Source organism: Pezoporus occidentalis, unplaced genomic scaffold, assembly GCF_034315485.1.
Source record: "Pezoporus occidentalis ecotype Australia unplaced genomic scaffold, CSIRO_AGI_Poc_V1 ctg305, whole genome shotgun sequence".
Lineage (NCBI taxonomy): Eukaryota > Metazoa > Chordata > Aves > Psittaciformes > Psittacidae > Pezoporus > Pezoporus occidentalis.
Window position 1 is genome coordinate 384,211 of NW_026914997.1, and position 13,498 is coordinate 397,708.

The 13,498-nt window shown below is 44.6% G+C and overlaps 1 protein-coding gene across 4 annotated transcripts in view; it reads right to left on the reverse strand.

The window, feature by feature from the left end:
* Positions 1-13,187, reverse strand: part of TCERG1 (transcription elongation regulator 1) — a 30,059-nt gene extending 16,872 nt beyond the window's left edge. For 2 of the 4 annotated variants that reach the window (XM_062627755.1, XM_062627754.1), the window contains exons 1-6: positions 12,925-13,187; positions 9,520-9,672; positions 9,086-9,329; positions 6,071-6,313; positions 2,286-2,348; positions 810-1,010 (exon numbers count right to left, since the gene is read on the reverse strand). In XM_062627755.1, the coding sequence (XP_062483739.1) occupies positions 810-1,010; positions 2,286-2,348; positions 6,071-6,313; positions 9,086-9,329; positions 9,520-9,672; positions 12,925-13,149 (1,129 nt within the window). In that variant the 5' untranslated portion in view covers positions 13,150-13,187. The remainder of the gene's footprint in view (positions 1-809; positions 1,011-2,285; positions 2,349-6,070; positions 6,314-9,085; positions 9,330-9,519; positions 9,673-12,924) is intronic. The other 2 variants (XM_062627756.1, XM_062627757.1) reach the window with 2 other exon arrangements.
* Positions 13,188-13,498: the final 311 nt, after the last annotated feature.

The following is a 13,498-nucleotide window of genomic DNA, read 5'->3' on the forward strand; positions in this document are numbered from 1 at the left end:
TCTGCTATAAATATGTGATTATCTCCTGTACCAAGAGTTACCTGGAACTGGAAAATGAAAGGCAGCCTATAATATGGAAAAGGTAGTTAAAGTGTACCAAGAGAAATCACTGAAACACCAACAAAAATATCAACAAGAGTTGCAACCAACAGTGCAACACTGAAGAGCACTTTTAGATTTGAATGCTGATGACAAGAAAAAAAAAGAGAAAACTCTTGGAGAAGCCACAGGATGTTTGCCTCTTCTTCCTTATTAATAACACAAGAACAATTTCCCTCTGATACAACAAAACCAATGGGTATAACATGGATCCAGATGAACACAAGCCACAGAACAGGACCTGAATGCAGCATAGGGATGGTGGCAGTGGAAGCAGTTTACTTTTCCTCAGATTCCAAATCTGTTTATATACTTCTTGAGGATCTGAAGTTTAGCATTTCAGTGATCTTCCTTCTTTCCTGGTTTACAGTCTCTAGAAAACTGAGTTTTCTTCTCGCTTCCTATCCTCCTGCTATTGAGATCTTCTCCAACACATGAGTATGTAAAGTACTTACTCTCTGCTGGAGTGGAAACACACATTTACCCAATTGTTACAGAATCTGGAAGCAACTCTAGAGCCAAATACTCTTACAGTACCGTGGAAAACAAAGAAACCAGGGCTTTCAGACTCAAGACCTGCTCAGATGGATACTTATAATTTCAAAATATTCTTAAAGGAAACGAGGGACTAGAAATATTCTTGCTCATGTTTTCAAACACAATCATTAATGGTTGAAGCAATAGTATACAGCTGGATTTAAAAAAAGTACCTTTTTCTTTAAGTTCTTGGGGTTTTTCCCATGTTGACTCCAAAGTCCTATTGTTATAATAGTAAGTCTTTCCATCTGCTGTTTTGTACTCTGTCCACTCGGAGACGGCTGTGGCTCCAGCCAGCGTTGCCGGGGAAGCAGCAATAGCGACCTGAGGGTGGATCATGGGCACGATGGGAGGGGCCATGCCCGGGAGGACACCTGTACAAGGGGTAAAGGAAAAAGGAGAAAGGAAAGAAAACAGTAAGTGACCTTGAACCACATAAGGACCGAGACCTAGCACTTCACCGACTTCATTTACAAACAATCAACCTAGATAAAGATAGATTTCCAGTTAAGCTGCAGAGCAATGCATTGTGACTCCATTTGCTCCCTGTTTTACAGTCAGCAATGCCCCTGTTAGCAGGCAAATTAGACAGCTTTTTATTTTGAGTCATGTGCAGTTCTGCACAGCACAGATTTGTCAGCTTTTAGGTGTTTGCTTTCATACTTCAAATCTAAGTGCTCTATTTATTAAAAAGCCTTTATTAGGTCTGTATAACAAATAATTTTTTTTTAATAATCTACTCCAACTGTGTAATGAAGTTGTCATTTTAAGAGCTATTCCGATTGCTCTTGAAAAACGACAACAGTGGCTCAAGTTTGGGCCATGTAATACAGAGCAGAAATTGGTTAAATCTTAGGCCCTGGCTTAAAGCTGACATGACTTCAGAGCCTTAGATGAAAGCTGATGGGAGTGAAACAATTTCAGCTTGTGTAACGGTTTTGTTTAGTACTGCAGAGTGATTGGAAAAACATTTTATGCACATCCTAAAGCAACATGGCAGGTAAATACCCCAAGATCAGAAAGCCAGAATGCTGTATTATCCTAGTATTCCTCTACCTAGCCCACAGAATGGATGTACTTGAACACATTTTGAATGACGAGTTCTAGGAAACAAATTGGATAGGACTAGAACTATAGGATCGTAATTTTGAGCCTTAACATTTCTATGACAAAGTCTGTCTTTTCAAATAATGGAAAAGCACATATTACACATTGCCATAAAGTGACTTTCCTTAAATCCACAATTGGAAAAATGAAAACTTCATACTAAGACGCACAGACACGCACACCAACATGCGAGCACAGTCAGGTCACCACACAGGTGGAAGTAGGAAAAACAAAAATCCACACACAAGGAACTAGTAACTAAGAAGTATGGGCATGAAGAGATTCACAGTCATTACAGAACTCAATGATTACAGAAAACTGTACTGGGTTCTTGTACAAAATAAGCTAACACTAACAGTTATTTGGGAAAGTTATTTCCTGACCAAATATGATATTTGCATTTATACTGGTTTTGAAAATCAAGCATATATATATATACTCATTCATTTGGGGAAGCAAAGAAATAAATAAAAAATAAACAACAACATTCACTACCATGCCAACTTACAGACAAAACGAACTAAGATGGTTTTGAAAATTACCGGTCTTGGTGGTAGCGACTGTCTTTACATACGGGCAGCTGACTATTTGCATCATTGCTACACCTGCAAAAGGGACAAGCAAGCATGTTGGAAAGCTGCCATTGTATGTCAGCTACCACGGGGAGTCTGGACACTATGGGTTTCCTGCTCCAATTTGGAATGCCAAAGAGAATTTGAAATGCTGGCAAAGAGAAAGTCTCCCAGCAAGGAAATGTGAATTATTTTTACCTCAACGTTTTATGCCAGATCAAATATAAAACTAATGTGAAGCTGCAGTGACAGTTTCTGCCTGCATTAAACCAGCTGTTCAGCAAATCACTAGGATGTCATCAAAAAGAAAGCAGTATTTCAATGAAGACTCAGGGGTTTAAGTTCATCCAAGGGGGAAGAAAGCTCCTGCAGGGCAGTGCCAGGGGAATGCGCCCTGCTAACGGCCCCTGCTCAGACCCACTGGGGAGCAGCAGCCAAGTGCAGCAAACAGGCTCTGCTGTTTTCAGTCTGCTGCTGCATGTAGAAAGCAGTGGGAAGAGCAGAAGGGCAGATCTGAATTAGGCAGATATGGCAGGGGGAAAGCCAAGGTCACCCCCGGGGGAAAGCTGAGGCTGTTGGGAGCATTACAGAAAGGCTGGAGGAGGAAGCAGGGGAAAGAAACGAAAGCAATGAAGCTGAAAAGAAGGTACTAAAGCTGCACTGGGGCAGTGGCAGCAAATGTTTTCTTTACTTTTCATTATCAAGAATGTTATAAGATGAAAAATGCTCTGGAAGCAGCACACCCAGCCCTGGGAAAGGCAGCATCATGAACTGCTCTACCCTCCAGTGCACTAGGAATGACACAGAAAGGCCACAAAGAGGAAAGCATCTCACCCTCTTCAACCAGGCACAAAATCCAGTAGGAAATTAGGGGTAAGAGGAATGAGTTTTCAAACCCTCCCATTTGGAGTGCGGAAGGAAACTGTCAAAGTTCTCTCTATGATGGTCAAGTCTGGACACTCAGAAACTGAAATACTTCAGAAACTTCCACTTAAATGGTTTCAAATCATCATCTGAGGTTGAAAATCCTCCAGTGCAAAGTGAAATTAAACCCCTGTGTTTGTAACCAAAGTAATGTTTATTTTTCATTGGAGATCTAGAATAGAAAGCATACAAAAATACTGCCAATTTCTTTTCAAACTATTTGTGAGCAGACAGAACTGAAATGGTCTTTAATGATAATTTCAGTGAAATAATCCAAAACTGGTTTTATAAAAAAAAAGTATGAATTGAGACACAAAAACATTGACTCAAACAGCACTGAATGAAGTGTTTGCCTCAATTTGTGGGGGGTGTTTCATATTATGCACTTGAACATGAATCTGACAATTCGTTTTGTTAAGGAAGTTACAGCATGTCTCAGAAATGGGTCAGTATAAATAATGCCATCTGCGGGGTCACTGGGATCCGATACTGCAATGCAGATAAGACTCAGCAAATACCCAAACTGTTTCCTCTGCCAAGTTCAGTCTCAAACATACAACTAACTTTTAACATATGAATTAAGAGAAAGCAGACTTACTTTTTAAGATCTGAGATTATGAGATATCACTAAGCAACTCTTCCATTGTTCCGGCTTACTACAGTGCAATACAGAGATGAACTTTGAGATCACTTGACAGCAGCATTGCTCAGCTCTGTCTCTGTCTGTAAACTCAAAGCAACCTAGCTGGTATTAGATCTGCCGCTGAACACCCCAAATGTCTACAAGTTAAAGCCTGGTGAGCCTTTTTAACTTCACATTCTCCTGCCCCAAAGTAATTTTAACTTCTCTTGTTTCTTATTACTGTAAAATATTTTGAAGATTTCCTTTTTCTTTACAGTGTTTATAAACCATTACAACCAAGTCAGAATTAGCTGAGAGAAGCAGACTAACTTTGTTCTGTAATCAGGTAAAATGATGAATCAGACTTGTCAGTGGGAGCATGGGGTGTCCCTCCTACGTGTTATGGGTGCCACTCGAAAGCCCCATCTCACTGTGAGAACAGGACAGGCCGGACCTAAGACTTGCTACCAGGAAAGTTCTGAAAAAGATTATTTTCAAGCATGAATTTAAGGAGGAATCGAGGGTCTCGCTCCATCTTCCCTTCTTCCTGCACAAAGCTTTTTGACTGAGAGCTTATGAACAAACCCAACCCAGGCTCACAGCCCAGCACACCCATTTTCACTGGCACTCTTCTCTAGTGCTGTGACCATCCCCACCTCCCCAAAGAGCTCACAGCTGGGCAGATGATTACAGCCTCCAAAGGTACCTAAGGACCTTTCACTCTATGCTGACCCTTGCTGCCAATGTCAGAAACTGCGGTACCCCAGATACACACACATCAGAATTCTCCCTCTATCCTTTACCATCTTTGCTCAGCCTTGAGTATCGTGTTCAGAATAGTAGTTTTTTCCTGTCTTAAAGGAGTACTACTCTGTGATTTCCTTTTCAAGCAAACTGCAGGCTGAAGGAACTTCGCCCAGTTGTTTTAGAAGACCATCCTAAAAGCAGAGGCAACTCCAAGTTGGGAGTCTCTTCTAGTTAGCAGAACTAATACCCATTTTAAATACTTTGATGTTTATATCCTTTAATCAAGGAAGTGTACTAAGGGATTACTTTTCATCCAAGCAATTTAATGGAAGGTAAAGGCCTCCCTTTGTATGTACTGGATCTATGTGTTACAGGGACAGCAGGAAAGAAGTCACCTCAGTCAGCTGTACTGAGTCAAAGACGGGAGGACACTGCTACAGCTGCTTCTTTGTAACTCATCATCAGAAACTAACTTCTATCCAACACAACTTCGGTCTCAAACCTTCCTTTGTCACAGAAAATCATCAGCCCTCGATATATATTTAGCGTTACTGCATATTGAAGAGAGCTAATGACTTTAGTTAGCACTGGCACAGGAACTCAACTGTACCCCTGCAAACTCAACATGGTATTATAACAACCGGTGGCTTCAGTGACCTCTTAGGAGGATCTCTGCAGCACTTGCAGGCACCAAATTCCTGTCAGCCTGAAATTACTTCTCTGAATATCTATTTATTTTCTAAAATCTTCAGAAAACATGATCTACCACTGGGCTGCCGTCTAAGATTTCTTCTTAATGGTCTTTATACCTGAAATCTATGACTAACACCCCAGCACCTTGAACACTTTTGTTATGGTCCTCAGTCTAAATCTCAACATTTTGTGTAGCCAAACAGCATCATCCTTGATAGCTGCATGCTAAGAGACCTGGAAACACCTAACACCATTCAGGGGTAATGCACTCAAGTAGCAATTTTCCCTGCTCATAAATATATTCTTCTATTTTAATTTCTTTCAGTTAAAAGCCATGTCCTAATAAATGTTTACGCAGAAGACTTAAGGTCTAAATCAAGCAAGTAGAAAAAAATTAGAGTATTATTACAATTAGTAAAATATAGTGCTACAATATTCTCAGAGTCCCATGTGGATTCATCAACAGGATGACAAGATACCCATGTGCCATGAGATTAAGAAGCGTTTAGTGCAGTTCTTATCATCTAAAAGAAAAAGGATTACATGTTTTAAATGCAGCTGTTTTCTGGCGTGTACCAAAGAACAAGAAGTAAAAAAAATTCCATGTTCTCTGTTAATTAAAAAGTCTGTCTGCTAACCCTGAATTCTTTCAAAAATACTCTGCATGGAGAGGATTCAGGCAAGTTCTGTACACAGTGGACACATGAGTGCAAACAAATTGACAACATGGACATGTAGCAGACAAGACAATTACAGTTTGCCAATTTACCTGGAAGTGGAATAGGCATGCCAGGAAGGGGGACACGAAATGGAGGTACCATTACTGGTGGAAAAGCAGGAATTGCTGCAGTTGGTTGAGGTACTGCATGAGGAACTGCAGGAGGCAATGTCTGTGGGACTGGCTGGGGTACAGTCTGCACAGGTGTAGCAGAAGGAGCAGAGGTTGAAACACTGACTGATGGTGTGGCAACTGAAACACCCGAACTCGGGGTCTGGTCTTGTGTGGTAGGTGCTGATAAAAAAAAAAAAAAAAAAAACAACAACAAAGAACACCTTGTATCTCAGACACTACAATAGATTTGCTGCAAACATACTGGTGCTCTGTTTCCCAACAGATATAAGCAGATACGCCTGGAGATCATCAGCAGGAAGGCACTCATGGGCAAAACACCCTTTTGCCTTTTCTGCAACATTAAGTATTCACCAAGAAACTCAGTTTCAAGTTTTACTTTGTCCCATCGTTTACACCTAACAATTCTCTACACCCTGATACAAGGGTGTATCAAAGGAAAAATACAGCCTGAAATGGAATTGTACTCTTTATGCCCATTCAGAAAACAAGAAAGGGAACGTTACAGAGAGCTGCAAACGGACAAGGTTGTTCTGCTGTTAAATGAACACAGGTTCTGCTTGTTAACAGAACAGTGGCAGCACGTGCATGACAGCAGCCTGTCTAGAGCTGTGCTCGTGAAGTTGTGATCCAAGAATGGGAAAATGTCAACTTAAAAAACATGTCAATCAGCAAGGAAAAGGAAAGCACTTTTGTTCAGGTCTTCAGTGTCTGCCAGTGGGAAAATACACCAGCAGTGTTCCATTCCATATCCTTGCAGCAGGACTGAAATCAGCACTTAACAAACAGTGCTGCACATCCCAGCACTGGCCAGTGGGAACTGGAGAGTGACTGCTTAACCCCACTGATCAGCCCTGCAGATTTGTATTGCAAGATCTGGCGAGGGGGAGGAACTGTTGGAAAACTGAGCTAATTCAAAAATTACACTGCAGAAACCACACCAACTTCTGACCATCCTACATATGGGCACACTGCATTTTCTGCAGTACTTAATGACTACCAGAAGCATCCCCAATAACATACCAGCATTAGCAAACGTAAGTAAAGAGATGTATCTGTTGTTAAGTTTCAGTAAGCACAAAAGTTCTTAACACTGCCTACAGTTCAGGGAAACAGAGCAGAGAGTCAGTATGTGATTTGTTTCAAGACCTGAGTCAAATCAGTACCAGACAAGAATGAAACTCAGCCAGAAGTCGCAGGTTCTTACAAGTCTGAGAGTTATAAAATTAATTTAAATGATAAAATTTTATCACCTAGGCACAGACACCAACAGTAACAGTTCTCGGAAGCAAAGACAAAGTTTAGCAGGTAGAACAGGTAGAAGTGGAACAGATTCTTAGCGTGTGACATTAGGAAATTTAACTTCAGCAACGGTGCGTAAGGGGCTACTCCAAAAGCAGGATCAGCTCTCAGCAGCCTGGCCTTGGGGCAGAAACAACATTCACCTCCTGACTGACTCCTGTTAGCCAGCAAAGTCCTTAGAGGAGACCATATCACAACAGAGCAGCTGAGCACAGCACTAAGTTACCTCTCAACTAAAATAAAACCCCTAAAAATGCTTTGAGCAATACGAATTGTTACTCTAATGACCCGTCCTCCCCTTGGTGTTAACTTGAAGTGTAACTTGAGGGTTACCTAAACTCGACTCCCTTTCATGCACAGATCTCTGCAGTTTGGGTTAAATGGATGGGGAGCAACTTGGCTGGGGCTTGGAGCAATCTACTCTTGTGGAAGGTGTCCCTGCCCATGCAGAGGGGTTGGAACTGGATGAGCTTTAAGGTCCCTTCCAGCCCAAATCATTCCATGATTCTATATGGTGACTTAAGCTTGACTTGTCTCACCTGTTACAGGAAAAAGATGAAGTAATTTCAGAGCAACTACATACCGCAGCTGGAGTTCAAACAGCTCAGCAACTGCCCATCTTCTGCACACTCTCTGGCCTGATTCAGTGCACACATTTTTCCCAGCACAGCTACAGTGATCAAGACTGTCAAACAACAGGATTCCTGGCAAGCACAAGCACTGTGCTTCAGCAGCCGGGCTTGCAGAAAGGAACATGCACCCAACTGGTCCATAGCAGGCATGCCCTGCTTTGCTCATGCTGGGTGATCTCACCCCTTGTTTACTGCTTACACACTCACGTGCAAATGGATCTACCGCACATAACACACATCCCAGTATAGACGCTCTGCACTGGAGGCACTTCGTTAGCACAGATGCCAAAGTACAGTATAAATCACACTATATTATATGCAGATGCTAAGTATAAAAATGCATGCTGCATAAATTCAGTCCCCTTTCCTCTTGAGGTTCCCTCAGCTGGAAAACCCTTAAAAGCCAAGGCTCAGCCCACATAAACAGCAATAATTGTCAGACTATTATTCAAAGGTCATGAATGAGCAATAATGGCTCTAAGGTCGTTTTTTCCTCTTTCGTGCAACCCTAGCACAGAGGAACTTACAAGACTTAGTCAGAAGAACAATGCTAATAAAAGTAGGACATGAGAAGCAGCTCTATTCCACAGCCCAGGAGCAGCACTCAAAAGATCTGGTCTCCTACAGCAACAGACACCACTTTGGAAACAAAAAGGGAACTGCTGCAGCTGTAATTTCTACCTCAGATCAACTTGTCTTGTGAAATACAATTTAGCTTTATGTACAGTCAAAAGGAAATGGATGCAAAATAGCTTTGAGATGATGTGATAGCAGCAGAATATAAATGTACAAAGATCTAAGAATCATTTCAGATTGGAAAAAATAAAACAGGTTGGCATGCAAGGTTCTTCTGGATTAAATAACTGTGCTTTAAATTCTTACTCCATGCTCAAACAATTTCCTCCTGGATACCAAGCTTTTGCTGCAGTAACTCCCTAACACAGTATCCCCCCATCCGCTCCCCACCACCACAAAACATCAGGAACCCTCAGCTACTCACTGGAAATTGTCTGTGAGACAGAAGTGGTGGTGGTGGTGGTAGAGGTGGTGGAGGACTGAGTGCTCGAGGAGGTGGAAGGAGATGCTGCGGACGCAGGACTACTGGTGGTCGGTGTGGAGGCACCAACAGCTTGGGCCTGGGCCTGTGCTGCCAGCATCGGCGTCAGCTCTGACTGCTGAATCACTTTGACCCCATCTGGCTTAGTCCAGGCTGATTCACGTGTGCGCGCATTATAGAAATAGACCTACAAGTTAAGAATGTCACCATCAAGCAGCTGCTTATCTAGAGGAGGAGCATTTATAATGGTCCAGTTCCTCCTGGTTTAAGAGTAATTAATAAGAGGATAGACAAGACCCCGGTGCCAGACTGCGTATGGCAACACGCTCACCACAGCAGTACAGCCATCACTTCACTGCTCCTGGTGACCTCCTTACCTTGCCATCTGGAGTTTTGTTTTCTACCCAGATCTCCTCTGCTGGAGGCATTGTCGGTGTGCCAGGGGCAGTAACAGGCGGCATCCCTGGGGGGAACATCATACCCGGAGGTGGTGGCATGCTGCCCATGGGAGGAGGCATAAATGGTGGTCTCTAAAGGCACATAACAACAATAATGAACGTAACATAATGATGACAAATTTTTCAAGCAGTTTTTCTTTATTAGAGCACCAACAGACAGTAAACTATAGTAAGGTTAATTCCATCAGTCTCAAGAGCTTCTTTAACAATCTAATGCCACCAGCTCAGATAACATGCTTCTGTCAAGCCACCACCGATGGCACAACTGCTGCAGGAAACATTTCCCTTCTGAGACACTAACATGAATGTAAAGCATCAGACAAAGGTGTGGTGGAAGAAAACTTCTCTCCTGAAAAGAAGAAAATATCCCAGTGCAAAAAGAGCAAAAATGGAAGCACTGTTCCTGAGTAACTGCCACTCAGACATCCCCAGCTCTCAATCAAATATATCACTGAACAGTTACACAGTAACCCTCCCAGTAACACAGTACATAAAAACCCAACCAAATTACAAGTAGACATCCAATTTATTAGCAGAGCAGAGGATTTCATTACAACCCATTATTCTTCTTGATTTCCCATTAACTAGAATTCTAACTAATGCTAATTAAAAAATAATCAAATTACATTTTCATTATAGCACCCTCATAAGAAACCCAGAAGTGCCCTGCACACCACTGCCACCTGAATGCCTGCTTTCTAATTCTAAGTACATAAAGTTCTTTTCTTCTACCTGTTTATTTGGATTGTTCTGAAATTCCCTGTGCATAACAAGTATTGTGGATATGTCCCTATAAAAAAGACACGACAACAAAACCCACCAAGTTCTTCAACTTCTTGTGCACATACCTACAGCTGGCCCAGTTATCTCCATTACTCCGGTTCTAACTGAACCTGTGATGCAGAGATTTCCACTCCACCAAGAGCTCACTGGTAAAAACCTTCAAGCTCTGCACTCCCAACCCACAGCCCCAGAGCAGAACACAGCCACAGCAGGATGGGGCTCTGCTGACGCTGGGATCCCAGTGCCACAGGGGCCGCCGGCACCCCCGGTGCCCATGCACCATGATGCTCTCTGCACCTGGCTGCTTCTAAAAGCTTCCCGACATCAAAATTTCTACTGTAACAGTGATGTTCTAAACTGCTTTTTAAATTCCTGTGCAGCTCTGGGTTTTGTTAAATACTGGTACAAAGGAAGTTGAGAGTATGTGGACTGAATCTAAACCAAACAAAAAAAGGCCGTTAAGGTAACTACAGCCTGTCTTTCCTTCCTTATTTCTTCCCCACAGCCCCTCCATCTGGACACAAGATGATACTTCTCTTCACTGCTCTAGAAGCTGTAAAAAGGCTGCAGTACAGCTCACTTTCTCCCTGCTGTTGCTGTTTTCTCCTGCAAAGAGGTTAGAACTTTCCTGGGAATGAAGAGGGCTCAGGGCCAGGGGTTCAGAGCACCTTCAGCTGCACTCACCTGTTTCTACCACAGAGACCTTTCAGCATCGGGTCTCCCCTTCCACTAGAAACAAAACCCAAACATTTGGTGCAAAGAGGAGCGTGGCACTGTCATGGCACGAAAAATGCAGCAAAGATTGGTGCATGGATTCCATGGGCAGTAATGAGCCGCAAACAACATGCTTACTGCATGGCGTGATAAACCAGATGAGCTGTTTATCATGGCATGAGCTCAGCTCATGCTGAGCACATCCACAGTGTAAATCAAACACATAAAGGGGACATTGGCAGCTGGGCTTGGGGCTTCAGATGAACTCTGGCTGATTCTTGAAACAGCAAGAGGAAGCAGGTCCTGGTGTCCCCTCAGTCTGAGTTCCACTGTACACTCCAGCACCCTTTGCTGCAGGGCTTTTGAGGCAGCACACAGGCACATGAGCACTGACACCAAGAGGGAAAATGGAATCGTAGAGTACCAGAAGAAAGACACAGTGGGTGGAAAAATTCTTAAATAAACTTAAGCAGAGCATGAAAACACAACACAGAACAGGCCCCTCCTACTGAATGAATGGAAGAGATAAGGATCAAGGGGAGGGGACTGTTTCCACCCCTCAAATGCACTGTTTCAGTCTTCAGTTCCACAGGACTCCTGTTCAGCTGAGAATGTCTCAATGAAATGCACAGCTACTACACACCTCCCTGAGCAGGCCATGTTCTAACACGCTCTGCTTGAGAAGGCAGAGAGAAAACTGCTATGGAAAAGACACACTGGTTCCTTCTGGAAATGCTGGGCTCAGGATGGTGACAGCACACAAACTGAGGCTACAGCTGGATCTTAGCTTATATCAGACTGACAGAGGGGAGACTGAGCTGAGCTTTTAGGCAGAAGCTCTTCCCTGTGAGGGTGCTGAGGCGCTGGCACAGGGTGCCCAGAGAAGCTGTGGCTGCCCCATCCCTGGCAGTGTTCAAGGCCAGGTTGGACACAGGGGCTTGGAGCAAGCTGCTCTAGTGGAAGGTGTCCCTGCCCATGGCAGGGGTTGGAGCTGGAGAAGCTTTAAGGTCCCTTCAACCCAAACCAGTCTGGGATTCCATGAAATGCAGACAGAAATCCACCTCACTTGAGGCCAGCAGGCTCACACCATCCCCACAGGTGTTGGGAATGCTCTAAATTTAAAAGAAACCACAAAGCACAACAACATGTGTAAGATAAAGGGCACTGTCCCTCTGCCAAGAGTAAAGCTTTGCCAGCACAAGGGCCACCTGCAGCTGCTCCAGCCCAACAGCGAGCCCACGCTTGGGTTTCTTTCCAAACGTTCCATTTCTCTTTGTCCGTGTGTGGACAACTTCTGACACGCTGCTATCGGTGCCCCTCCTGAGCCCAGCACTGACCCAAAACCCGCCCTGGCGCTGAGGATACACCTCCCTCCTGGAGCTGCTGCCTGCACACGGAACGAAGCCCTGGGGATGGGCAGTGACAACCCACAGTAGCAGAAGGTGCAGCCCACGCTGGCCCCACATGGACCCAGCTGCACCTTCACAGTCACAGTGTGCGTCCAACACTCCTCACCATGCAAACACAGGCAGGACCAAAACAGCCCTGGAAGCTGATGGGCCGTTTAGACATCTAACAGCAGCCAAATTCCACGCTGCACACGGCCACAGGGCACCAACACACAGTCAGGGTTCAGTAAAGACTCCCTGGTCTAACTGCATAATTGATTCATTTGGAATTGCCTCAAGGAGCTGAACAGAAGCAGTGCTTACACACCACAGGTATGCACCAGCTCTGTAACCCCACCTCCTCTTATTATCTCCACCTGTGAAAACAAACATGAAAAAATCCCAATTCAACAAACCAATGGTCCCCCCCATTCCTTACCTGCAGGTGTGGAGGTCCCATCGGCGGAGGAATCCCTCCCGGCGGCGGCATCGGGGGCATGTTTGGATCAAAGGGAGGGCGCCCGAAAGGGGGCCGAGGGGGTGGAGGGGGCCCTCGCATCATGCCGAAAGGTGGAGGTGGCCGCATGAGCGGTGGAGGGCCCCTCATGACCGCATTTGGTGGCGGTGCTGGGCCACGGAAGCGCAGGGCCTGCTGCTGGGCCATCCTGTGGGCAAGGCCAAAGGGACACAGCGTTTGCTTTCGCTCCCTGCTCAGCTGCAGTAGAACCAACTCACAACACCACCAGAGAGGCTGTGGAGAAGCTGCCAGTTTGCACAAAGTGAAGTGTGAGCTACCCGGCAGCCTCTTCTCCCTAGCAACCCAGGTTTATCAGTCCTCAAACGTTAATTTTCACTCACGGAGACGAGCAACGCGGGGGGGGGGGGGGGGGGGTGGTGGTGGTCAGGGCAGGCAGTGAGGCAGTGCACCCAGGTCTGCAACAGGACCTGCGGTTCTGCTGCTTCCCTACACAGGGCCCCGAGGCGGTTCCAGCAGCGGCTCTCAGCCGCGCCAA